At 42.9% G+C, this 26,013-nt stretch overlaps 1 protein-coding gene across 6 annotated transcripts in view; it reads right to left on the bottom strand.

Moving 5' to 3' along the window:
* Nucleotides 1-346: 346 nt before the first annotated feature.
* SASH1 (SAM and SH3 domain containing 1) overlaps nt 347-26,013 on the bottom strand; it is a 377,873-nt gene continuing 352,206 nt past the window's right edge. For all 6 annotated transcript variants that reach the window (XM_040429262.1, XM_040429260.1, XM_040429259.1 and 3 more), the window contains 3 exons: nt 10,984-11,924; nt 4,073-4,204; nt 347-1,517 (listed from right to left, as the gene is read on the bottom strand). In XM_040429262.1, the coding sequence (XP_040285196.1) occupies nt 1,257-1,517; nt 4,073-4,204; nt 10,984-11,924 (1,334 nt within the window). In that variant the 3' untranslated portion in view covers nt 347-1,256. The remainder of the gene's footprint in view (nt 1,518-4,072; nt 4,205-10,983; nt 11,925-26,013) is intronic.

Here is a 26,013-nt window from a genome sequence, read left to right as displayed (position 1 = left end):
GCTACATGGTAGGTACAGAACCTGTTACTGATTTAGCATTGAATCCCAGGAGCTTTAAGTAGGTTGTCCAACCAAAAATGTGATGTAGTGTTCAAGCTGATGTGACTGCTGAGGCTTGTGATTGTCTGCAGTGGTCACAAGACTAAGCCGCTTCCTGGTCCTGCGGGGACAGGAAGTGGCTGGGAACGTAGCAGTAGTGTGACCTTGGACAGGTTAGTGGGGATTTTTATTTTCAAGGGCACAGGATAGGATGAACCCTCTAAATTGTGGAATATGTGGTGCTATATAAATAAAGATTATTATTATTTTCAGTATTACTTTAGTGGGATGTCTCAATTCTCATACATTTTAGATTTTTTTTTCTTTTGAAAGGGGAAGGAGGGGGGGTAGTGTCATCTGAAACACTAACCTCGTGCAGCAATTAAATATATTTTTCCATATGTCTTCAAGTGCATTTCCACCCAGAACATAAAATGTCTATATATTGTTTGAACACTAAGGGGGTCATTTTAAAACTTATTTAAAATAGGCAAAAAGTGGCTTAGTTGCCCATAGCAACTAATCAGATTCCTCCTTTAATTTTCCAAAGGAGCTGTCCAAAATGAAAGGTGGAATCTAATTTGTTGCTATGGGCAACTAAGCCAGTTCTACTTTACAGTTTAACAAGTGACCCCCTAAGTTCTGATTTACCAGTATATATGACTATTTTATGTTTTGGCTGCATGTCACCAATGAATATTCCTTTTCAGGAAAGATAACTACAACAATCTGACAGGATATTTTTTTTTAACATTTACATGGACAATGACTGATAAAATGACACAAAATTACTTGAAAATGTATTTAAGGCAAAATAAATGTGTTATTACAGGTTAGCCACAGAAGAAGACTCCTTTCCCATTACTAGGAAAAAAGCAGGATTATATTACTTAACATAAATGTTCAACAATTGTTCATTGGAATACTTTGGCCTACTGTAGGAAATGTTCTTGTGCCTGATGCCATGGAAATAACGGCAAATACCACACAGCACCTTTCTTTATCCCAAGTGTCGAGGGTCTGGTATTCCCATCCATTAATGCACATTTGAGTTACCCCACATCATGTTCACTTGCTTTGAAGGTCTATCGTGTATGAATTGTCTTTTTCAGTTGAACATGGCAGGTCTGAAACCATTCTTTGGAACCTACGTTCGTCAGCTTGTTGTGCACAAGTTGCTAGATGTATTAGGTCTCCAGATGCTCTAGGTCCACACTTTAAACTGCTTCCAGTGTTACAGATTTTATAAGTCTCACTGCCCCAAGAAGTTTATTTATATGTCGCTCCTCCTTTATTCCAGCTCCTTGTAAGTGAGTCTGTGAGAGGGCAGGCACTTTACTTAATGTGGTGAAGCCGGCTTCCATGAGAGGCTGGGTATACATAGGTAGACCAATAGAAATAAGCCAGTCAGAAACTGATGAAATATGTCCAGGAGAAATGGGCTTCCTGCAAATCTCTGTGAGTCCTCCACTTGGTATCTAAAACAATATATACATAAATTACATCCTTACAACTTATGATTTATTCATAGCTAAAGAAGCATAAATGCAAAAAATCAAATGTTCTACTCATCTCTACTAAGCCGTAAACATAATTTATTCACATACAGTATGCTATACATATTTTGCATGTACTCTAGCACCAAGGAAAACCTCTCAAAATACCCCCTCTCCACAGATCATTCATATAAGTGCCAGCCAGGGTGCACCTAAGGAGTAGTTACAGTGCCCCCATAAAAGTGTCAGCCACACTGCCTCAGAACAAGTTGTTTTTTTAAACACACCCCTCAGGTTGTCAATTTCCTTTACTTTAATACATTTCTTTTTTCATGTATGAATTATGAAGTATCTCAATGACTTTAGAAGGAAGCTATGATTTAAAACGTGTTTATATCGAAATATCTTCTAATCTAATTGCAGGATACTTAAAGGAGTTTTCCAGCTTTGTTGATCAGGTGAAAAAGGCCAGGAAGGGCCGAAACGCGTCCTGTATGTAACCTACATTGAGAAGAATGCTATAAATATTACTGAAGAGCATTGAAACGCTGCTGGTAGTTCTCTATTTTAAGTGTCCTGTGCCATGTGTCACTTTGTGCAGGGGTTAGGGGCACTAGGGTTCCATCTGACTCTGGGGCCCACCAGTGGATTCACCTGTTCCCCTTTGTCCTTGTCTGAATCTGCTCCCCTACTCCCTGCTGCTCTTTTCTGGTTCCCTGAGTCCCAGGCTCTCCTCTACAGTCTTTCGGTCCCCATTTTGTACACTTCCGGACAGACGGGGTCATGTGCGCTACTGCAATTAATGGGCTCATTTCACTGTTGGGTCACATGCCGCATTTTTTATGTAACAAATATAATGTCACAGAATTTAAAAAGGATTTCTACCTAAGCATAAAATTAGTGATATGTTAATAAATCAGAAGTTAGAGTAATTGCAAAAGTGTAAATTATATTTTATATACTGGGCATTTCTGTTTGGTTGTGGTGATAATTTTGAAAAATGACAACAGTAAGTAAGGCTTGGATACTAATTTTGTAGAATCCTCTCAAAAACTTATTGAACTGTCATATTTTATTTATAGAACATAGTGATAGAATTGGCAACTTACCACCAGGTTCAAATAAAGTAATTAAAAAGAGACAACAACCAATATGGCTGCCCTTCCAGTTGTCACTCTATATTACTATTTTGAAATTCTACTTGATTGTTGAAATTAAGACTAAAGTAAGTAGGACATTAAATGTACTTCTTCTAGGTACCACCAGTGAAACCATAGTACTTCATAGGTTACCAGAAAATAGTTGTCTTTCTACCAGCCAGGATGTGGCTGTTACCTCTAAATGAAATGATTTTCATTATTATGTGCAGTCACAACACAGCGAGCATCTGAGAAAGACCAGGAAGTGGTGAATACAGAGCCGGGGGAGAGCTGCATTCAAAATTTCCTGATCCTCCTCTACTAATGAGCACCTCCATAATGCAAGCTCTCATTGCATTCCCCCCATAAGATGCACTGACATTTTCCTCTCACTTTGAGGGGAAAAAAGTACAGAATTTTTCGCCCTATAAGACGCACCGGCCTATAAGACACACCTACGTTTTAGAGGAGGACAATAAGAAAAATATATTTTTCATTAGACCTAAGGTCAGACCAGCAATCAGACCCCCAATATTAGTCAGACCTCAGCTGACAGCCTCAATCAGACCCCCCAATGTTAATAAGACACCAATAAAACCTCAGATCAGACCCCCAATCAGATCTCAGCTCAGACCCCAAAGTGTATGACCCCCAATCGGACCTCAGATAAGAGCCCCAATATAAATGAGACCCCCATTCAGACCTCAGATCAGCCCCATGCCTCTTATCAGCCCCTATACCTCTTATCATCAGCCCCCAGCAGCCTCTCATCATCCCCCAGCAGCCTCTCATCATCTCCCAGCAGCCTCTCATCAGCCCCCAGCCTCTTATCCCCATCGAGCACGCGCTGCAGCCGCTGGGCTATCCCTCTTCAGGTAACTTGGATTTGTGGTACATCACAGGCTGCTGTTCCTATGCAGCGCAGCCTGCGATGTACCGAGCATAATCAATGTGCTGTACATTTTATATGTCTTTGCCCTGTATTCACCCCATAAGACGCACTAGCGTTTTTCCACCATTTTAGAGGAGGGAAAAGTGAGTCTTATGGGGAGAAAAATACGGTACATCTTATGGGGCGAAAAATATGGCATATATACGTTATATACATTTAGCCTATATTCACAGACTTGGCAGATTTTTTGCAGACATTTCTGTAACTGAAAATCAATTCCTTACATTTCAGTTGGGTTTTTGCAGCATGGATATGGATATCTGAGATGGTCCCAGAAATTTTTGCAACAAATCTGCTGCATGTGAATTCATTTTTCATTTACCCAAGGAGTTGGAGGACTACAGATACATCTGAAAAATCCCAGTTATTGTTTATGGATTGTAGCAAAAACAATATACTTTTTTCCGGAACTGTATTTTTTGGAATGTAAAATTAAAGAAATTTACCGCCATGCGATGTTGTTTTCTCAGATGTCTGACACGGATTTCGTCCATGCACGTTGCTACATCTTTTACCAGTTGACATAAGTCTTCAGCATATCGCTCTATAAGGGCTTCTGGGATACCACATCGACCATGCTGCCACAGAAAGAGAAGAGTTACACTTAAACAAACCTATGAACACTTACTACATAGATATATGGTCAGAAGGAATCAGTGCATGATTTAGTTTGTTTTTAGTCCACCTCAGACCAAAGTATCTGCTTAGAGTGTCCGCTCTTGAAAAGCAAGAGTTATTCACATATGATAAATCACAGAATAAAACCCACATGACTGCAAAGTGTGAATAAACCAAAGAAGATGACAGTATCCGAAATTCTCATGAAAATTCTTCTTTATTTATGACATCATCCAAAACAAAGCAGCAACATTTCGACCCCTAGGAGTCTCTGTCAATCATAAAAAATCCATGTACATACAGAGTATATATAGGCAACAATAGTTAATTAGCCGGAAAATCATTTGTGAAGATCCTATATATACATAGGTATAGTTCCATATGGAATCTGCTGATTTGTATACACACCATTCAGGTTTTTTTCTTACAGGGATGATCTTGTGATCCTATACGTATTGAGTGTCTTTGTATAGATATGGCTCCCTGTTGCCTACCATCTATGTGATTAGGGAAGTTGCTATGTACAATCTGTATCATAGGTGTGTTGACAGCTGACACAGGAGTACATGTGAAATGTATTATAAGCAATTCTGCAGGGGTTTAAGAATCATTTATTACAAGACTGAGTGATTTATGCTTTGCATCATAATAGAGTGAGGAGGACGCCTGTGGGTTGATTACTACACATGCCAGGATCGCCGAACAGGCACTATTGAAATGTGATGATTGCGATTCTATAATGCACGCACATACTGACCGGTGTAGGGTAATGGATAATATAGTCTAGTTTTTCACATTAATGGGTTGAGTAATGATTTTATCTGGGTTCATTCACCTATGTATGTTATACAGGTATTTGGTACATGGAAGTGATGTCAGGAGATGAAGGGGATCTTTACACATGATTGGCTGACTAATTGACCATTGTTGCTCATACATACTGTAACACATGGATTTTGTATGCTTGACAAAGACCCCTAGGGGTTGAAACATTGCTGTAGTGTTTTGAGGGATGACATAAAGAAGAATTTTCATAAGAATTTCAGATGATATCATCCTCTTTGGTATACAGTGCATTTGCAAAGTCTTCAGAAGCATTAACTTTTTCACTATTGTGCTAAAATAAAAATGTATTGTTTTAAAAAGAAAAAACAAAAATTTCACCTGTATATGAGTATTCAGATCCTCTGCCATGACACTTGAAACTTAGCCCTGGGGGGACTCTCATTTTTATTGATAATCTTTGAGATGTTTCTACACATTGATTTGAGTCCAGTCCACCTGTGGTAAATTCAGGACTGGACATGATTTGGAAAGACATAGCCCTGTCTATATAAGGTGTCACAGCTGACTGCATATAAGAGGAAAAAACAAGCCATGAGAGGGAAAGAACTGCCTGTATATCTCAGAGAAATTATTGTTTGGAATCTTGAATTTTCTCTGGAAAATGGTACAGAACAATTATGCGTCACGGAAAGTTCTCAAGAGCACAGTGTCCTTCCTAATTCTTGAATGGAAGAAATTTGGAAAAACCAGGACTCTTCCTTGAACTGGTCATAGTCATCAAACTAAGTAATTGGAGGGAAAGGGCCCAATGGTAGCTCTGGCTGAACTCTAAAGATCCTGTGTGCAGAATGGAGAATATTCCGCAAGGTCAATCATCACTGCAGAATTCCACCAACATGGGCTTTCTGGCAAAGTGGCCAGAAAGAATCATTTTCTCAGTAAAAGACAAAAAAAAGCACCTAAAGGACTCCGGTCTGAGGAAACCAATATTGAGCTTTATGGCCTTAATTCTTGATGAAAACCTGATCCAAAGTGCTCTGGACCTCAGACTTGACCGAAGGTTCACCTTCCAACAAAACTATGACCCTACGCACACAACAAAGACAACAGGAGTGGCTAAGAGACAACGCTGTGAATGTCTTTGAGTGATCCAGCCAGAGTCCTGACTTGAACCTAATCTCTGGGGAGACCTGAGAATGGCTGTCTACTGAAGGTCCCCACCCAACCTGACAGAACTAGAGAGGATCTGCACAGAAGAATGGCAGAAAATCACGAAATTCAGATGTAAAATCTTGTTGAATGATACCCAAGAAGACTGGAAGCTGTAATCATTGCCAGAGGTGCTTCGGCTCAATGGTGGATCATAATAGGGACATTTGGGGCAGTCGCCCAAGGCCCAAAATCATTGTCACCCAAAACGCCCACATTACACAATGCACAGTCCCAGTATCATACACAATTCATAAAATCACTAAGTGAGCAGCTCTGTAGTGAGCTGCAGCACTATGCTAACAAAAGCATGGGGTTTGAGGAGCGAGGTCAGATAACTGCACACCTTACTCTTTATGGGCCTCCTCTAATCATGTAGCAGTGGCTCCTGATATCAGTTCTTTGAGCTGCCTGCCCCGTCCCCAACGGAACTTCCAGTCCATGCAGTAGGCAGCTGGGCTGTTGTACTGGTGACCACGTGCACAGCGGAAGTGGAAGGTGTTTGCTGACCCTCAGCTACCATATATATACAGCTTTGAAGAAGGCTCATGCTTGGAGCCGAAACGTTGCACCACCTGGGTGAATAAAGGGTTCACTCGCTTTTACCTACCGGAGTGGCGCTCTTTTTTCTGGATCTATTTATTGGGGCTACAAGTCTATTCCACTTGGGATGTGCACCCGTACTTCCTCCTTTGTGCCAGTGCCGCCATTTTTCTTATATCTAGATATATATATATATATATATATATGAAGAAAAGCACGGTAGCACTCCAATGTAGCACATAAAACTGTGATTTATTCAACCCAGTTGAAACGTTGCTGACACTTGGTTGAATAAATCACAGTTTTATGTGCTACGTTGGTGTGCTACCGTGCTTTTCTTCACATATAATTTTGGACCTTGGTTGCTGGTCTTTGCCGGATTTGCACCCGCTTGATACAGTGTGCTGCTTTTACCTTTCCCCTTTTAATATATATATATATATATATATATATATATATATATATATAGGGGTCGAGTCGAGGGGGAACGCATGGGAACGGCGTTCCTACACTTTTTTCATGGCAGGAACGCCGTTCCCTTTCAGCATGGTCTGTGTGCGGCGGGGCAGGCAGTGTGCGGCGGCGGCGGCAGCAGGCAGTGTGCGGCGGGGCAGGCACTGAGATGAGCGCTTCCATTGTGGAAGCGAAGCGCTCATCTCCATGGTGATCTGTTTCTGTTTATATCGCTGTCCTCAGGACAGCGATACAAACAGAAGGCTGCGGAGGAGCAAGGCAGGGAGGTGTGTCCCTTTCCTGTTCCTCTGATAGGCTGCCGGCACTACTAGGCCGGCAGCCTATCAGAGGCCCGGCGTAGGCGGCGCGATGATGTCATTGCGCCGCCGGCCTGAGCCGTACAGCGCTGGAGTCAGGACACAGGCTGGAAGAGGCCTGCATCGCATCGCTCCAAAGAGGTAAGTATAAGTGTTCATTTTTTATTTTTTTTAAACTATATTATACTGGCACATGATTGGGGAATTTGGGGGGGCCCTGGTATTATACTGGGCTGGCACATGATTGGGGAATTTGGGGGGGCGCTGGAATTACTGGCACAGATTGGGGGGGTGTCTGGTATTACTGGCACATGATTGGGGGGTCTGGTATTACTGGCACATGATTGGGGGGGGTCTGGTATAGTGGCACATGATTGGGGGGTCTGGTCTGGTATTACAATACTGCCAAATGATTGGGTGGGTCTGGTATTACTGGCACATGATTTGGGGGGGGGGGGTCTGGACCGTCTGGTATTACTGGCACATGATTGGGGGGGTCTGGTATTACTGGCACATGATTGGGGGGGGTCTGGTATTACTGGCACATGATTGGGGGTTCTGGTATTACTGGCACATGATTGGGGGGGGTCTGGTATTACTGGCACATGATAGGGCGGGTCTGGTATTACTGGCACATGATTGGGCGGGTCTGGTATTACTGGCACGTGATTGGGGGGTCTGGTATTATACTGGCACATGATTGGGGAATTTGGGGGGGTCTGGTATTACTGGCACATGATTGGGGGGGTCTGGTATTACTGGCACATGATTGGGGGTGTCTGGTATTACTGGCACGTGATTGGGGGGTCTGGTATTATACTGGCACATGATTTGGGAATTTGGGGGGTCTGGTATTACTGACACATGATTGGGGGGGTCTGGTATTACTGGCACATGATTGGGGGGTCTGGTATTACTGGCACATGATTGGGGGGTCTGGTATTACTGGCACATGACTGGGGGGTCTGGTATTACTGGCACATGATTGGGGGGGCTGTTATTACTGGCACATGATTGGGGGGGCTGTTATTACTAGCACATGTTCGGGGGGGCTGTTATTACTGGCACATGATTGGGGGGCTGTTATTACTGGCACATGATTGGGGGGGCTGTTATTACTGGCACATGATTGGGGGGGGCTGTTATTACTGGCTGATGAGAGGCACTGGGGGGTTGATGAGAGGCACTGGGGGGCTGATGAGAGGCACTGGGGCTCTTATCTGAAGTCTGATTGGGGGTCATTCATATTGGGGTCTGAGCTGAGGTGTTATCTGAGGTCTTATTAACATTGGGGATCTTATTGGGGCTGTTAGCTGAGGTCTGATTAACATTGGGATAAAATATTTTTTTCTTATTGTGCCCACTTCCAGCCCGGAGCCCAGCTGCTGATCCGGAGCAGGTTGGAGAAAAAAGGCCTCACAGTCCCACACTCCTTCTGCCCGGCCAAGCCTGTCAGCACCCCTGAGGCCAAGCCTGTCAGCACCCCTGAGGCCAAACCAGCCAGCACCCCTGAGTCTTCAGAACTGTAAGTAAATTATATATAAGGGGAGTTTTTGTTTTGTTTTGATCACAATGTGTACATTTGGCTCAGTCCGCAGCGACACAAATTACAGCATGCTAGATTTTTTGTGCTACACGTAGCTTTCAAAAGGCCATTCACATGTATTGTATTTTAAAGGGGTATTCCCATCTCAGACAATGGGGTTATATCGCTAGGATATGCCCCCATTGTCTGATATATATAAGGACCCGCACCTATTTGTTTATTTCATGTTAATTTTGCAGTTGTTTGTGTAAACTGGCACTTTACAATAAATGTTGCACTGAATTTTCAGCAAAATATATATATATTTTTTTGGGGGGAGGGGGGGGGGGGGTGTTTGCAGTGGATCTTGGGTGAGTTCCCACACTTTTTTTCCCAGGACTTGACCCCTGTATATATAGCTATGTGTGTGTCGATATGGTTTACACCGGGTAGGGGGCCCTGCCTGGTTGTGTAAAAGTGAAAAATCATTGGAAATAAATGGAATTTTTTATTTTATTTTAGCACAAGGCCGCAACATAATAAAATGTGAAAAAAGTGAAAGGGTCTTAAGATTTTCTTAATGCACTGTATTTCGACTGTGCTCATTTCTGTGGCCAGCCCATCCTCGCTGCTTTGCTACTGCCTGGCCCTGTCAATCAAAGCAGACAGGGAGGGACTGGCCGCATAAATAAGTGGAGCTTGGGTGCAACAAGAGCAATGGTGGCATCTTATTTGCCCCAAAGGCCTTCTATTAAGAAAAAGTATCATAACTTGGGAACGCTGCCTTGGATCGACAAAAGAAAAACAACATTTTAATCAGGTAAACCATAGCTGTGTGTCTATACAAACAACTTGATGGGAGGTTGCTGGTGACAATTTCCCTTTAAAGGAGTATTATACTTATAATGACTGAAGGCTCCAGCATATGACATTACCAAATTATTGATGGAGGACCAACGAAAAAGTAACCGCATTGAAGGGGTTCTCCAGAATTTTTATATTGATCGCCTATCCTCAGGATAGGTAATCAATATCAGATTGTCAGGGGTCCTATTCCCAGCATCCCCACTGATCAACTGTATAAAGAGGCCGGTGTGCTCCATGGGCACTTTCTTCCTAGGCCATGTGTCATGGCCATGGCGCAGCTCCATCCTATTCGAGTGCATATTGCTGAGCTGCGATACCAAGCACAGCAGCTATTCAATGGGCAGCACTGTGATGGGTAAGCTGCAAGGAGGCAGTGATGCTCACTGGATCTCCCCAACTGTTTGGCAGGGGTTCTGGGAGTTGGACCCCCATTGATCTCATATTGATGACCTGTCCTAAAGATAGGACATCAATATGAAAATCCTTAAGTAGCAATTTAATCTTTAGAAGTAAAGGACTGCTGAGCTCTTTACCAGGCTTTACCAACTTAGTGGAAACTCCAGACACAGTGGGGTTTGGATCCACACAATAACGTATCAATGCATAGCTTAGTGATATGACATTGATTGCAATTAGTACAGAACCTCTTTAAACGGCAATTTGTATAGTAAGACCTATGAATGAACACATCTTATAGTTGTACTCCATAAAAAAATGACATTAGGGACAAAGGACCATGCTTTCTGTGTGACCTACTATAGAACAATGTTAACCTAGCTGTGTTCTGTTTATCAGCCCTGTAAATAAAGCTTTCACTATGTGTGCTTCAAAACGTAGGTTGAGAGTCAATCTGTTTTGATTTTTTTCTTTGTAATTGGCACGGCAGATAAAGATATACTTATACATGTAATTCTGTTTTCATTACCCCAAACAGTTAATTGGCAGGGGTGCGGGCTTTTGGACCCCTACTGATCAGCTAATGATCGCTTATCCCGAGGATAGCCTATACAACCCCTTTAATAACTGTTAATTTGTTTACCTTATCCGAATATGGTTCTTCTGTAAGGTCAATTTCCTCAGCCAGTAACTTGTTTTCTATCAATACTTCCTGATCCATCCCTCTGACACAAGCAATTTTTCTTGCAGCCACGGGACCTAGTTTCACGGCATGTTGAGGAACACTGACAGCATCTGTGGAACTGATTAGCCAAGTAGGTCGGGGAGAAGTTGGTGTATTGCATTCTTGTGTGTGAATTATAGAACAGGTATTAGGACTCAACTGTCCTGATTTTGTAGCAGGAAGAGAAGATTCTTCAGCATTGGATGAAGTGACACAGAGAGGAGGGTGAAGCAGTCCATTTGCAAACCGTTCTCTACATTTTTTGGCAGGGACTGGAGGGGGTTGTGAAGGGTTTTTTATGGGTACTCTGGTTTCTCCAGAAGATATGGGCATCTTGTTCAGAGGTACTTGGGAAAAATAAACAGGACTTTGACCTATATGTTCTTTTGTATTCCGTTGCAAATGAGATGTCCTTGTGCTTTGTACATGATCAGTAGTGTGCTCTTTAGTCACTGTATCCACATTACAAGATATTCTGTCATGTATTTCTCCAATGTCCTCCTCTATTAAACCCTCAGGCAGTTCTTTTCCTTCATCCGGTGAAAAAACACTTAATGTTTTATTAATGCCCTGGACTCCATCTTGTTGAAGATTGTCCATTGAGTGAGATCTTGGCCAGCTTTTAAGAGATTTGCTCCCATCCAGCTCACAACTTGTACTTACTGCAACGGGCAAACTTCTTCGGTTCTTTTTAGACCCTGCAACTTCGGTTGGCTTTGCACAAGTAGCATAGATGTGGTCTTGCCCAACCTTTTTACTGTTTCCATATGCGATGTCTCTGCTTGTGTTCAGATTTAAGCCTGGATAGAGCTGATGAGAGGATGACTCTGGTGGCACTGGTGATGTCACTTGACTTTTACCTAAAGATAAAACATATTATGAAACAGTATTATAATAAATAAATAAATTCATAGAGGCTTTGCATACTCAACCTCTCTTTTTATTAAGTGCTTTAATATTCTCAGCTGTCAGCCAAATTGAATATACATATACCTGAATACCACATCATTTTTTTAATTTGCTTTATTGTATCTCTTAGATGGAGGTTGCTCTGAAGAGGACTGAAATGGCGTTCCATAACCATCTTACTCTTGCTAATAAAATGTTTGTTTTTTTTTATGCTATAAACAAACCAGCGCAAGGTTTTGGATGAACAGAATTTTTCATTCTAATTGATGTTCGATCCAGTATTCTTTTATTAAAAATACAAATTATTTTTGACTACAACAATCTTAAGCCTCATTTACAAGTCAGTGTTTTGGTCATTGATTTCCATCAGTGATTGTGAGACAAAACCAGGATTGGAGCCTCCACAGACATAGGGTATAAGGGAAAGATCTGCACCTGTTCTGTGTTTGGAGCAGCACTTGGTTTTGGCTCACAATTAGTGTTGAGCGAACTTGTGTTTTAAGTTCTGGGTCCAAAGTTTGGGTTATCAAAGAACCCCGTTATGGATTCCAAATTCCGTTATGGTCCGTGGTAGCGGAATCTATAACGGGATTCTTCGATAACCCGAACTTTGGACGCAGAACTTAAAACACAAGTTCGCTCAACACTACTCACAATCACTGATGGAAATCACTGATGTGTGAATGAGGCATTATTAGGACTGAAACTCCTAGATGGTAACAGTGTTCCTTCCATATCACAGGCAGGCATGGCAACAGCTAAAACAGCTCTGAGTCTTTAGTATAACGCTGTCTGCATGTTTTGTGCTGTGATTTTTTCATTATAGTAAAATAGTTTACTTGTTGACGATTTACTAATTTAAAAAAAAATAATAATAATATTGTGGCACAAATGGTAAGAGTAACTACAACCTAGGGGCCTCTGCAAGTGATCACACCTAAACTTTTATAGGTTTTCCTTGGATTTTAATCTTATTGAGGTCCTACAAGTTTAGAAAAACATGGCAGTTTTTTATCCCCAGCCACATTCACTTTAATAGAACTGAGCTGAAAGACAAGACAGTCATGGTACTGTCTGAAGAAAACAGCAGACAATTTTTTCTAATTATGCACAGCCCCTAAAGGTCCTTAACATGGCGCCCGCTCATGCGTGCAGTGGGCGCCATAGCCGGCAGGTCTCTGCTGTTTCAAACAGCAGAGGCCTGCTGGTAATGTTCGTGATCAGCAATAATTGCAGTCATTTAAGCCTTTAGATGCTGTGAACAAGTGCGACTACGACATCTAAATAGCAAAAAACCCGGAAGGGGTTAAGTCCAGCATCACTGTCCGGCGATCGGGGATGCCAGTCATTCATTCTAATTCATTCTCCAAAGAGACCCAGCATATTAGAACAGCAGTTCCTATGTTGGGCAGTCAACTTAAAAAAGTTTTAAAAGAATGTTAAAAAAATATATTTAAAAAAATATATAAAACTTTATACACCCCCTTCTTGTGCTATTCGCATCCGTTGTTCCGTTCCACGGACCCGCAAAAAATATAGAGCATGTCCTATTCTTGTCGTCAACCGCAGACAAGAATAGGCATTCTGTATATAGAGCCGGCCATGTGCGGTCTGCAAAATGCGGAACGCACATGGCTGGTATCAGTGTTTTGCAGACTGCAAAACACTTATGAACATATGAATGCACCCTTATTCTCAGTATAACTAGAGCTGTTTTGTGAAGGCCTCAGAGGTTTGTTAGTGAACATTAGTGATCAAACAGCATCGTGAAAACCAAGGAACACCAGAAAGGTCAAGGATACATTTTTAGAAAAGTGTAAAGTAGGGTTATGTTATAAAAAAATATCCTAAGATCTGAACATCTCTCAGAACACAGTTCAATCCCTCATCCGAAAATGGAAGGAGTATGGCACAACTGCAAACCTACCATGACATGGCCGTCCACCTAAACTGACAGCCACGGTAAGGGGGCCACTAATTTGAAAAGCAAGACATAATACAACAGGATGCATGCGGTTGTATTATGTAACAGAAGCGTTTTTGCAGATCCATGACGGATCTGCAAAAAACGCTAGTGTGAAAGTAGCCTTAGTCATGTATGCCACAATCTGGCCTATATGGAAGATTGGCAAGAAGAAAGCAATTTCTGAAAGCAAACCATAAGAAGTCCTGTTTGCAGTTTGTCACAAGCCATGTAGGGGACACAGCAAAAATGTGGCAGAAGGTGCTCTGGTCAGATAAGACCAAATTGAACTTTTTGGGCAAAATGCAAAACACTATGTGTGGTGGAAAACTAACACTGCACATCACTCTGAACACACCATCCCTACCGTGAAACATGGTGGTGACAGCATCATGCCGTTAGGATGCTTTTCTTCAGCAGGGACAGGGAAGCTGGTCAGAGTTAATGGGAAGATGGATGGAGCTAAATACAGGGCAATCTTGGAAAAAAAAACTGGTAGAGGCTGCAAAAGACTTGAGACTGGGGTGCAGGTTCACCTTCTAGCAGGACAACGACCCTAAACATGCAGCAACAATGGAAAGTTTTAGATCAAAGGATATTCATGTTAGAATGGCCCCATCAATGTCGAGACCTAAATCCCATTGAGAATCTGTGGCAAGACTTGAAAATTGTTGTTCACAGACGTCCTCCATCTAATGTGACTGAGATTGAGCTATTTTGCAAAGCTGGTACATACATACCCCCAAAAAAGGCTAGAATTGCAGAGAAAGTGGTCCTACAAAGTATTGACTCAGGGGGGTGGAATTCCACACTTTTCAGATTTTAATTTATTAAAACGTTTGAAAACCATGTATCATTTTCTTTTCACTTCACAGATACTTGCTACTTTGTGCTGGTCTATCACATAAAATCCCAATAATAAACATTTAAGTTTGCGGGTGTAACATGAAGGGGTTATGAAGAATTTCTGAAGGCACTGTATATGATAGACAGAATGAGTGTAACACAATGGGGTAGATTTACTAATCTTGTTTATAATGCACTCTAGATAGTGTAAACTTATGCTGGATTTACATGGCACAGTTTTTAGGCTGATAATAATTGGTCCCTGTAAAGGTGCTGCAGATCACCATTGGGTGAAATTATTTTTGTGTGGACACCTAAATCATTGTTACTGGACAGCAGTTCATGCTGTTTGAACAGTGATCTGCAGCCATCGCTTGTCCCCATACAGTGGAGAATGTTGCTGCATGTAAATGCAACTCTTCATCTCAATGGATGAGCAGGCAGTTATCAGGCATAAAAAGTTCCTTGCCAATTATTTCCTGATCGCTTGGGGAGTGCAAATGTACCAAGATGCAACTTATTTATCACAAGGTACTCAAGATGTGCCTAATTTTTCACAGTGGCTCATGCTGTATGTAAATTTGGTGCATAACTAAACACTTTTGTCTAACTTCATACCAACTATTAGTTGGCTTACTCTACGCCAACATTTTGATGCATTGTAAACCATGACTCTTTCTGCTAAGCCATGCCACTTCATTGGGCTGGAAAACCAAAACAGGCAAGCTAGGTGCAGTGGATAATTATTTATGGCACAGCTGCTTCATAAACACAGTAGGTCAGAAACTACATTTTGGTGCTCATACAATAAGGCTTAGGTGCAATCATATCAGTAAATTTGCCGCAATGTTTCTGAAAAGTCTAACTATTCATAAAGGGGGTGTCCCAGATAATCAAAAATCTCAGAACAGCCCCTCAATTGGCTAAAATGAAGTAATTTTCACCTGTCTTCAGTGCTGTTCTCTGCACCAGCGGTCCAGTCCTTCTGTTGCTGCTTGTTTGCAAAGAGCAGGGGCGATGTGCTGTTATATGGCACATGACTGCTGCAGCCAATCACTATCCTCAGTGATGGACTGCTGAGGACAACGATTGGCTGTAGCAATCACATGCTGTATGACATCACTGGTGCAGTTTGTAAACAAGCAGTGACAGGAGGATTGGACCGCTGGTGCAGAGAACAGCACTGAAGAAAGAGGTGATAATTATTTAATTTTAACCAATTGGGGGGCTGTTCTGAGATTCTTAATTAATTATCTCGGACACCTTTAAGGTGCATACTTAACTATTAAAAACACTGATAAAATGTCTTGTTCTTTCCATGATCTGTGTAGGATTTAATTACTAGTGGGTTTGAATAGAGCTGATTTGCATTTTGTTGTTAGGTGTGATCTTTAACCCCTTCCCGACTGCCATACGGCTATATACGTGCTAGCTGCACATACCCCATGCAGCTAGCATGTGTATAGGCGTCATGGCAGCTCTTTAATCCAAGCGCTGCAAAGCGCTTGGATTAAAGCTTCTGCCCCTGCCCTGCTGCTGTCACAGACAGCATACAGTGCAGTAATGCCGGCAAGGGACGATTCAGAGTGGTCCCTTGCCGGCAATCGATCCTATTGGTTAGTCTGTGCAGACTAACCAATCGGATCGCGGCAGTGTAAAAGTGCCTGTTCCAGGCTCTGATCTGCGCTCTGCAGTCTTGCACTGCTGAACATAAGTATTTGAACACCTTAGAAAATCAGTGTTAATATTTGGTACAGAAGCCTTTGTTTGCAATTACAGAGGTCAAACGTTTCCTGTAGTTCTTGACCAGGTTTGCACACACTGTAAGAGGGATTTTGGCCCACTCCTCCACACAGATCTCCTCTAGATCTGTCAGGTTTCGGGGTTGTCGCTGAGCAACACGGAGTTTCAGCTCCCTCCAAAGATGTTCTATTGGATTTAGGTATGGAGACTGGCTAGGCCACTCCAGAACCTTGATATGCTTCTTACGGAGCCACTGGCTGTGTGCTTCGGGTCGTTGTCATGTTGGAAGACCCAGCCATGACCCATATTCAATGCTCTGACAGAGCTGTTGCTGAAAATCTCACAATAAATGGCCCCATTGATCCTCTCCTTAATACAGTGCAGTCGCCCTGTCCCTTTCACAGAAAAGCACCCCCAAAGCATGATGTTTCCACCTTGGGATGCAACTCATCCTCCTTTTTCCTCCAAACACGAAAGTGAAGTTTAGACCAAAAAATTCAACTTTGGTCTCATCTGACCACATGACTTTCTCCCATGCCTCCTCTGGATCATACAGATGGTTATTGGCAAACTTCAGACGGGCCTGGACATGTGATGACTTGAGCAGGGGAACCTTCCGTGCAATGCATGCTTTGAAACCATGATGGCGTAGTGTTCTACCGACAGTGACCTTTGAAAGTGTGGTCCCAGGTCTCTTCATGTCATTGACCAGCTCCTCCCTTGTAGTTCTGGGCTGATTCCTCACCTTTCTTATCATCAGTGATACCCCACGAGGTGAGATCTTGCATGGAGCCCCAGTCCGAGGGAGACAACTGACAGTTGTCTTCAGCCTCTTCCATTTTCTAACAATTTCTCCAACAGTTGATCTATTTCCACCAAGTTGCTTGGCAATTGCCCCGTAGCCCTTTCCAACCTTGTGGAGGTCCACAATTTTGTCTCTGGTGTCTTTTAACAGCGCCTTGGTCTTGCCCATGGTAGTAGTTGGCGTCTGACTGACTGTGGTGTGGACAGGCGTCTTTAAAGAGCTCAGACAGGTGCTACTAAGTTAGATTAGGCTACTTTCACACTTGCGTTCAGAGCGGATCCGTCTGCTGTCTGCACAGACGGATCCGCTCCTATAATGCAGACGTTTGGATCTGTTAGAAAAAATTCTAAGTGTGAAAGTAGTTCAGACGGATCCGTCCAGACTTTACATTGAAAGTCAATGGGGGACGGATCCGTTTGAAAATTGAGCCACATTGTGTCAACTTTAAACGGATCCGACCCCATTGACTTACATTGTAAGTCTGGACGGACCCGTTTGCCTCCGCACGGTCAGGCGTTCGGGGCCGCTTGTGAGAGCCTTCAAACGGAGCTCACAAGCGGAGCCCCGAACGCTAGTGTGAAAGTAGCCTTAATGAGTAAAGTAGAGGTGGACTTTTTCAAGGCACAGTAACAGGTCTTTGAGAGCCAGAATTCTTGCTGTTTCTCAGGTGCTCAAATACTTATGTTTAGCAGTGCAAGACAAATAAATTCTTTAAAAATCATACAATGTGATTTCCAGATTTTTTTTTTAATTCTGTCTCTCGGAGTGGGAATGCACCTACAATGTGATTTTCAGACCCCTCCATGATTTCTAAGTGGGAGAACTTGCAAAATCGCAGGGTGTTCAAATACTTCTAACACCACCACAACTTGGCACTGTAAAGTCTTTACAGTGCCAAGTTGTGGTGGTCAAAATTTATAATTATTTCACCAGCCAAACACAACAGCTAACACCTGTCATCTACCATTAACATGCTGGTCTGATATATTAAACAGCTGTACGTAGGTTGGTGAACGGAAAAATAAATTAATTTTCAAACCTCTTTAGAATAACACTCACATTCATTGAAGAACAGCATGCCAGTTTTTTTTTATGAATTGTGTCTATATTAAGAGATAATCAAAGGGGAAGGGGGTGTGGAGCCCAAGTCAAAACCTAGTTCCCACAGATTTTAAACAGAGTTATTTCTACTATGAGTATCTGTGAGTGAACAGCAGAGCTGGCATTGAAAGCTGAACGTTGCAAAATATCCATAAATATTGGATGTAGCACATAATTTTACTTTACTGAAAATCTAAAAAAGTAACAAATAAAGTAATTAGGGATGAGCGAATCGACTTCGGATAAAACATCCAAAGTCGATTCACATAAAACTTTGTTAGAATGCTGTATGGAGCGAGCACTCCATACAGTTTTAGAATGTATTGGCTCCTGTGAGCCGAAGTTATTACTTTGCAAAGTCTTGCAGGACTTTGGGTACCTTGGAACCAAACCCGAGTTCATTAAAAGTTTTTCTTACAGTAGAAATTAATTTCTGAAGTTATTACCCCAAGTCTCGCGAGACTTCGCAAAGTAATAACTTCGGCTCATAATAGCCAATACATTCTAATACTGTACGGAGTGCTCGCTCCGTACAGTATTCTAACAAAGTTTTATGCAAATCTACTTCGGATGTTTCATCCGAAGTCGATTCGTTCATCCCAAAAAGTAATATATATATTGCAATAAGAACAAGTCCTGGGGTTACAGCATTTCAGGAATGGTGATCTATCTGGTTAAGAGATAACCACCTCCACACGAAATACATCATATACAAGGTATATGATGATAATGTTTATGTCTTTCCCTTTCTTTATTATTTGCCTCTTGTCTTTTTCCCCCCATTTTATGAGCAGAGTCATAGTGGACACACATGATCAGTCACTATACCCACAGCAAGTTCTGCGCCTATTAATCCTCTGCTCACTGCAGAGCAGCCAATAGCTTTTTGCTGTTGATGACATTTTATAGGCATGCTTTACACTTGGTTCCTTCTCTAGTCACATGAATAGTGATTGTGGGGCCTATTTTTCTGAAAATGTAAGAAAGGGATAAACTACCATGTGGCTGGCTGTTGCAAATAGCAGTTTGACATGGTGTACGAGGTGTGCTTAGACAGACATGCCCTAAATGACTGTAAGATTTAGCTGAGCACATACCTTAAAGGGGTATTCCCATCTCAGACAATCGGGGCTGGGGGCTAGGATATGCCCACATTGTCTGATAGGTGCGGGTCCCACCTCTGGGACCCGCACATACATCAAGAACGGATCCCTGAAAGTTGTAGAGGGCGCACTGCACATGCGCCCTCCATTCTTTTCTATGGGGCCACCGAAAATAGCCAAGCGCTATTTTAGTCGGCCCCATAGAAATGAATGCGAGTGGTGGCCGCGCAAGTGTGGTACGCTCCCATTCACTTCTGTGGGGAGAGCGCATGGTCCCAGAGGGACCTGCACTTATCAGACAATGGGGGGCATATCCTAGCGATATGCTCCCATTGTCTGAGATGGGAGGGTCACTCGAGATATAAAATGACTTTGGCATTAATGTAACAGTTTTGATCTGATCCTGTAATTGTGATGCCCCTGACTACAGAGGGATGGAAGTTTGTATTTAAATTTATATTCTTAGTCCTAAAATGGTTAATTGACACTAAATATACAGTAATATGTCTAACTTGTGATGGACTTCAGTCACATTCTAACAAATTTTGCCAGCAGTTGGACTGAATTATACAATTTCAACTAACTGAAGATTAGAAGAATCGAATTCTTAATGTGTTTTTTTTTAAATATTGAGATCGGGAGCTTTGTTTACATTACTATGGATTCCTATTCTCTTTAGTGAGCTTGCGCCTGGTTGGATAATGCATGAGCATTTAGGGAGTTTATCTCAGAGGTAATGTACTTCTGGATGCTCTATTGGTTGCTGTGGAAAGCTGTAACACATACACCTGGCACATGTGCTTTTGTTCTAATGTCTTGTTATGGTTCCTGAATAGAGATGGCCTTGCGGTTCGCCCAGCGGTCGTTTCACGGCGAACTTTGCTCGTTCGCGGTTAGCCGAACATATGGCGATGTCCGCCGGCGCCATATTCTTTTGCATTGTGCAGAACTTTGACCTATTACACATCCATAAGGTGGGACAGGACGGCCAATTAAGACGTTTCAGCACATGGACACACCACCTACCCTATAAGTAAACCAGATCTGGCCGCCATCTTACATTCAGTCTTTTGCCAGTGTAGGGAGAGGTTGCTGTGTGGAGCAGGAACAGACTGTTAGGGACACCAAACGCTAGCTAATAGGGCCACAAAAGTCCTTTTAAGGACTGGTATAGGTGTGCTATCAATGGGTGTGACATACAGAGGGGTGTGATATACTTATAATATACTTTCTAACATAGAAAGTATATTATAGTGCATTTATATTGCGCAGCAGTTGTGTGCAGTTCTGTTGTGATACTGCAGCTATACAGAGGAACAAACGCTATTGGAATAACTAATTGCAACTGGTGTGATATACCAGTTGCCCCCCAAAGAAACTGATTGAGGCAGGGGTGTGATATACCTATAATATAATTTGTATATAGTGCATTTGTATTGTGTAGCAGTTGTGTGCGGTTCTGTTGAGATACTGCAGCTATACAGAGGGACAAACGCTATTGGAACAACTAATTGCAACTGGTGTGATATACCAGATGCACCCCCAAAAAACTGATTAAGGGGTTTTGATATACCTGCTTCCAGCATATAATCATTAAGGGGTTTTATATACCTGCTTCCACAAATACTGCTCTTCTATAGGGACTTTGTCACAGGGTCATGTTGAGAATGACAGGGAGAGGAAGAGACAGGCCATTCCGCAGGGGTAGTAGGGGTCGGCTCACTCAGCCTTCCGCTTCTGTACCCCCCCTCATCCTCTGTATCAGCACCCTCCTCACTCTCTGATGTGTGCACCCCCAAAGACACCCCCGCCACCACCACCACCACTATAGCCCCTCCACTCGAGTCAGAGGAATTATTTTCCCATCCATTCGCAGACCTTACCGATGAGCAGCCATTCTTGGCTCACATGGCTCTGCAGTGTGGGCTTTTTTTAACGTCTCAGCTGCTATCAATAGTGTTGCCATCTGCAGCCTGTGCTGTCAACACATAAGTCGCGGTAACCCCAACACTCACCTAGGGACGACCACCTTAAGAAGGCACCTGGCCTCCCATCACCGAGCCCAGTTCCACGTCCTGCCTCTTCTCCTCTCTCCTCCCATTTGTCCTCCACTCCACCTTCCACCATGCCGTTGTCGCGCTCATCTGGCAAAAGGCAGGCTTCCGTGGCCCAAATGTTTAAACGTAAAAAGTTGATGATGCCGGATAACCCTTTTGCCCAACGGCTGACCGCCGGCTTGTCGGAACTGCTAGCCCGCCAACTAATGCCATATAAATTGGTAGACTCAGAGGCCTTTAGAAAATTTGTGGCCAATGACACACCCCAATGGAAGGTCCCCGGAAGGAAATATTTCTCCCTGAAGGGCATCCCAGAGCTATATGGCCATGTTCAGCGGCAAGTCAATGTATCTCTTGCACACAGTGTCGGTGCCAAGATACATCTGACCACAGACACGTGGTGTAGCAAACACGGGCAGGGAAGAAACATAACTTTTGCTGCCCACTGGGTGACTACCACTGTCAAGCATGCAACCCGTGGCACCCGTGTAGATTTGGTGTTACCACCACGGATTACATGCAGGCCTGCCTCTTCTACTCCTCCTCCTCCATAGCTGACTCCTCCTTTTCCACTGCTACCGCCTCTTCCATTGCACCCCCCCCAGCTCCCTAGAACCTATTCGACGTGCCAGGTGAGACGTTGCCATGCTGTCAAAATGACACACGTGCCGTGCATGGCACACATCCTGAACTTAGTCGTGCAGCGATTCGTTGCCAAATACCCCTACGTCTTGCGGCAGGCCAGCAAAATCTCTGGCCATTTTAGAAGAACTTACACGGCCATGGCTCGCCTTGCTGACGTTCAGCGGCGACACCACTTGCCCGTCAGACGTCTGATTTGTGACTGCCCGACGTGCTGGAACTCTACTTTGTATATGCTTGATAGGCTGCTCCAGCAGAAACGTTCAGTTAATGACAACCTGTATGAACTCTGCAGCAGGACAGGTTCTGGGGAGCTTGTTTTTTTTTTCACCGTGCCAGTGTCATTGATCAAGCCGTCAAGGAGCAGGAAGATGAGGAAGTCGCAATGCTGAATGAATTCCCAGGGGGGCTACTCCATCTGAGACAAGTCAGCAGTAGTCTGAAGAGGAGTCAGAGTAGGATGGTGCCTTGGGGAGAAGGAGGAGCAAGAAGAGCAGGCTTTAAACTTTTCTCGGAATCCCTGGTGTTGTCCGTGGCTGGGGGGAGGAGACCGAGGACGACATTCTCCTGGGCTGTGAGCAGGAGCCAGGCCGCACCACTGCTTCCAATTTAGTGCAAATGGGGGCCTTCATGCTCCAGTGTTTGAAGAGGGACCACCGTATAAAAAGCATAAAGGGCAAGGACCACTACTGGGTGGCAACGTACTAAGATCCCCGGTACAAACACAAAATGGCAGACATGTTACCAGCATTACAGAGGGCTGTCAGAATGCAGCATTTCCAGGCCTTGCTTCGAGAGATGCTGCATTCTGCTTTTGCAGGCGCTGGCAGAGGAATTTCCATCCACAGAGAAACAGGTGCGGGTACCAATCCTACAGCGCATGCAAGAAGAGGGGGTTTGAAGATGTGTTGGTCACTTCGGATATGAGATCATTCTTGCATCCAACCCATCGACAGCCGCCCTCCGGATCCAGCCTCATGGAAAGCCTAGACCGACAGGTGTCCGACTACATCGGGTTAACGGCCGATGTGGACGCTCGGAGAAGCAAGGAACCCCTGGACAACTGGGTGTGCAGGCTTGACCTGTGGCCAGAGCTGGCACAATTTGCCTTGGAACTCTTGCCTTGCCCCTCATCGAGTGTCCTGTCCGAAAGGACGTTCAGCGCATTAGGGAGGATCGTGACCGATAAGCGCACTCGCCTAGCTCACGACAGTGTGGACCTCCTCACATTTCTAAAAATGAATGAGGCATGGATCTCGGAGGACTTCAACAAATGTGACGTCCGCATTTAATTGAATTTCACCTATTACCATTGTTTTTTTTTTCAAGAGGGGGATTTTGTTATCTATGTTTTTAATCCAATTTTATATTTTTAAACATATGTATTTGACATGTATTTATACTGGCCTGCAGTAAAATTATTATCCAATGACCGTCTAATATACCTCCAGCCACATAATCACTTGATGTATTCTGTCCAGTGAATTAATATTTTTGGGGCCTGTAGTCCACTGGCCTGCAGTAAATTTGATATCCAATGACCGTCTAATATACCTCCAGCTACATAATCACATGATCTTTTCTGTACGGTGAATGTATAATTTTTGGGGCCTGTAATTTAACTGGCCAACAGTAAAATTGTTATACGGTGACTGCCTAATGTACCTCCAGCCACATTATCAATTGTTCTTTTCTGTCCAGTGAATGAATAATTTTTGGGGCCTTTAGTCCACTGGCCTGCAATAAAATTGATATCCATTGACTGTCTAATATACCTCCAGCCACATAATCACTTGATCTTTTCTGTACGGTGAATGCCTAATTGTTGGGGAGGAATTCAACACCTGTGACGACCACGTGTTATCTAATTTCACGTATTATCATTTGGGGTTTATTCAAGAGGGGGGATTTCGTTAGCCATGTTTTTAATCCAATTTTATATTTTTAGTTCTTTTAAACATATGTATTTGACATGTATTTGTATGGCCTGCAGTAAAATTGATAGCCATTGACCATCTAATATACCTCAAGCCACATAATCACTTGATGTTTTCTGTCCGGTGAATTCCTAATGTTTGGGGCCTGTACTCCTGTGGCCTAAAATTAAAAATTTCTAGGCTCCAGCAGGGCACATCTTTGAGAGTTTCCCTTTAAGACTCATAAAAATGGCATGATTAAAATACATATTTTTTGTTGGAATTTTTGCCATTGATCCCCCTTTGGTAAGTAACTGTCCATGTTGTGGGACGATTTGTGCACTTCTAGTAATTTTCTGGTGGCTGCAAATATGACCTGAAGGTTTTTCAGGTTCACCTGCCATTAAAGTGAATGGGGCCCGCTGCGAACTTGCGGTTCGCGAACATTTGATCACGTTCGCGAATCGATGTTCATCCATCACTATTCCTGAATATATTCGCTGATCACAATAGCGGCTACCCTTGTGAGATGTAGATATTGGCGCCACTAAAATGCAAATAGAGACACAGTCCTGCTGTAATCCTAGAGAGACTGTATCATGCAGACGTAATCGACTATTATGGATTTATGTGCACTACGGTATATATTTGTTTTAGATACGCAATAAGGGTTAAATCTAAAATGTGACGTAACACCTATGTCATATAGGAGTTGCAACACTTATACAAACTTTGAATGGTTGAATAATTCACTTCACACGGAGTCTGTAATGTAACTTGTGTTATGTTTGAAAAATAATCTTTTGGCGAGTGACAATATTTGTGTGTGGGACATATGAATAAACATTGCCATGCCACTATCATGGATGTAGTCACACTTTTTAAAATTTTTGATGTGAATATACCCAAATATGCGATTTCTGGGTTGTGAGTATTTTTTGCATTCGGTGGCCTTCCAGCTACATGTGAGTGTGCTGTCAACTACATGTTATAGGAGATTAGCTTTTTCCTTGTCTGGAAAGGACCAGAGTCTCTGCAGTAACATGGCAGTATAGTTAAGAAATCTCCTTCTCAGCTTGTTAGGATTGTTAAACAGGATTGGAAAGTAGGGAAAGATTTTATTCTCAGCTGCCAGAGGAGGAAGGACAGGGGCGGATTGGCCAAAGACCTTACAGGGAAACTTCCTGGTGGACCAATGTCCAGCGGGCCGCCCAAGCCCCCATCTCTGCTGCTGGCTGGGTACATAATAAGCTATCAGTGGTAATTAACTCTGTAAGAATCAGATACTCATGTACCCAGCCAGCGACATGCCCTTCTGAATTCAACTCACCTCCTAAGCCCCCTGCTCCATATCTTAATCAGACACAACTGGAAGAGGAGGAGAGAAAATGGCCTCTATTGATGGCCAACAGAGGGACAGCTTTTGGGGCAATATATTGTGCTGCACTGTGGTATTTTGCGCTATGGTATTGTGACCCCTAATGCAATTTAGACCCTCCTACAAGATGGGGCCATTTTTAGGTATTTTTTCCAGAGCCCGGCCCCCAGCAGCACACATTAACAACTGCATCAAGGGGTCACATGCAATGCATTTGGAAAATCTTCTGACTTTTTCACACGGTGTTAAATAAAAAAATAAAGGTTTTCCTGATCATTCTGCACTCAATACCCCATATAATGAAAATGACAAAATAAAAAAAAAACTGAATATTCAAAATCTTTTTTAATTTATTGAAAAGGAAAAACTAAAATACTGCATTGACATAAATATTAGGATCCTTTACCCAGGACTCCTGTATTGTTTTGGCTGTGTGCTTAGGGTTATTGTCTTAATGGAAGATGAGCAGAGCACTTTTGATCAGAT

Source organism: Bufo bufo, chromosome 4 (genome assembly GCF_905171765.1).
Source record: "Bufo bufo chromosome 4, aBufBuf1.1, whole genome shotgun sequence".
NCBI classification, from domain to species: domain Eukaryota; kingdom Metazoa; phylum Chordata; class Amphibia; order Anura; family Bufonidae; genus Bufo; species Bufo bufo.
Note: the sequence above shows the minus strand (reverse complement) of the source record. Positions and strands in the feature narration are given on the sequence as shown.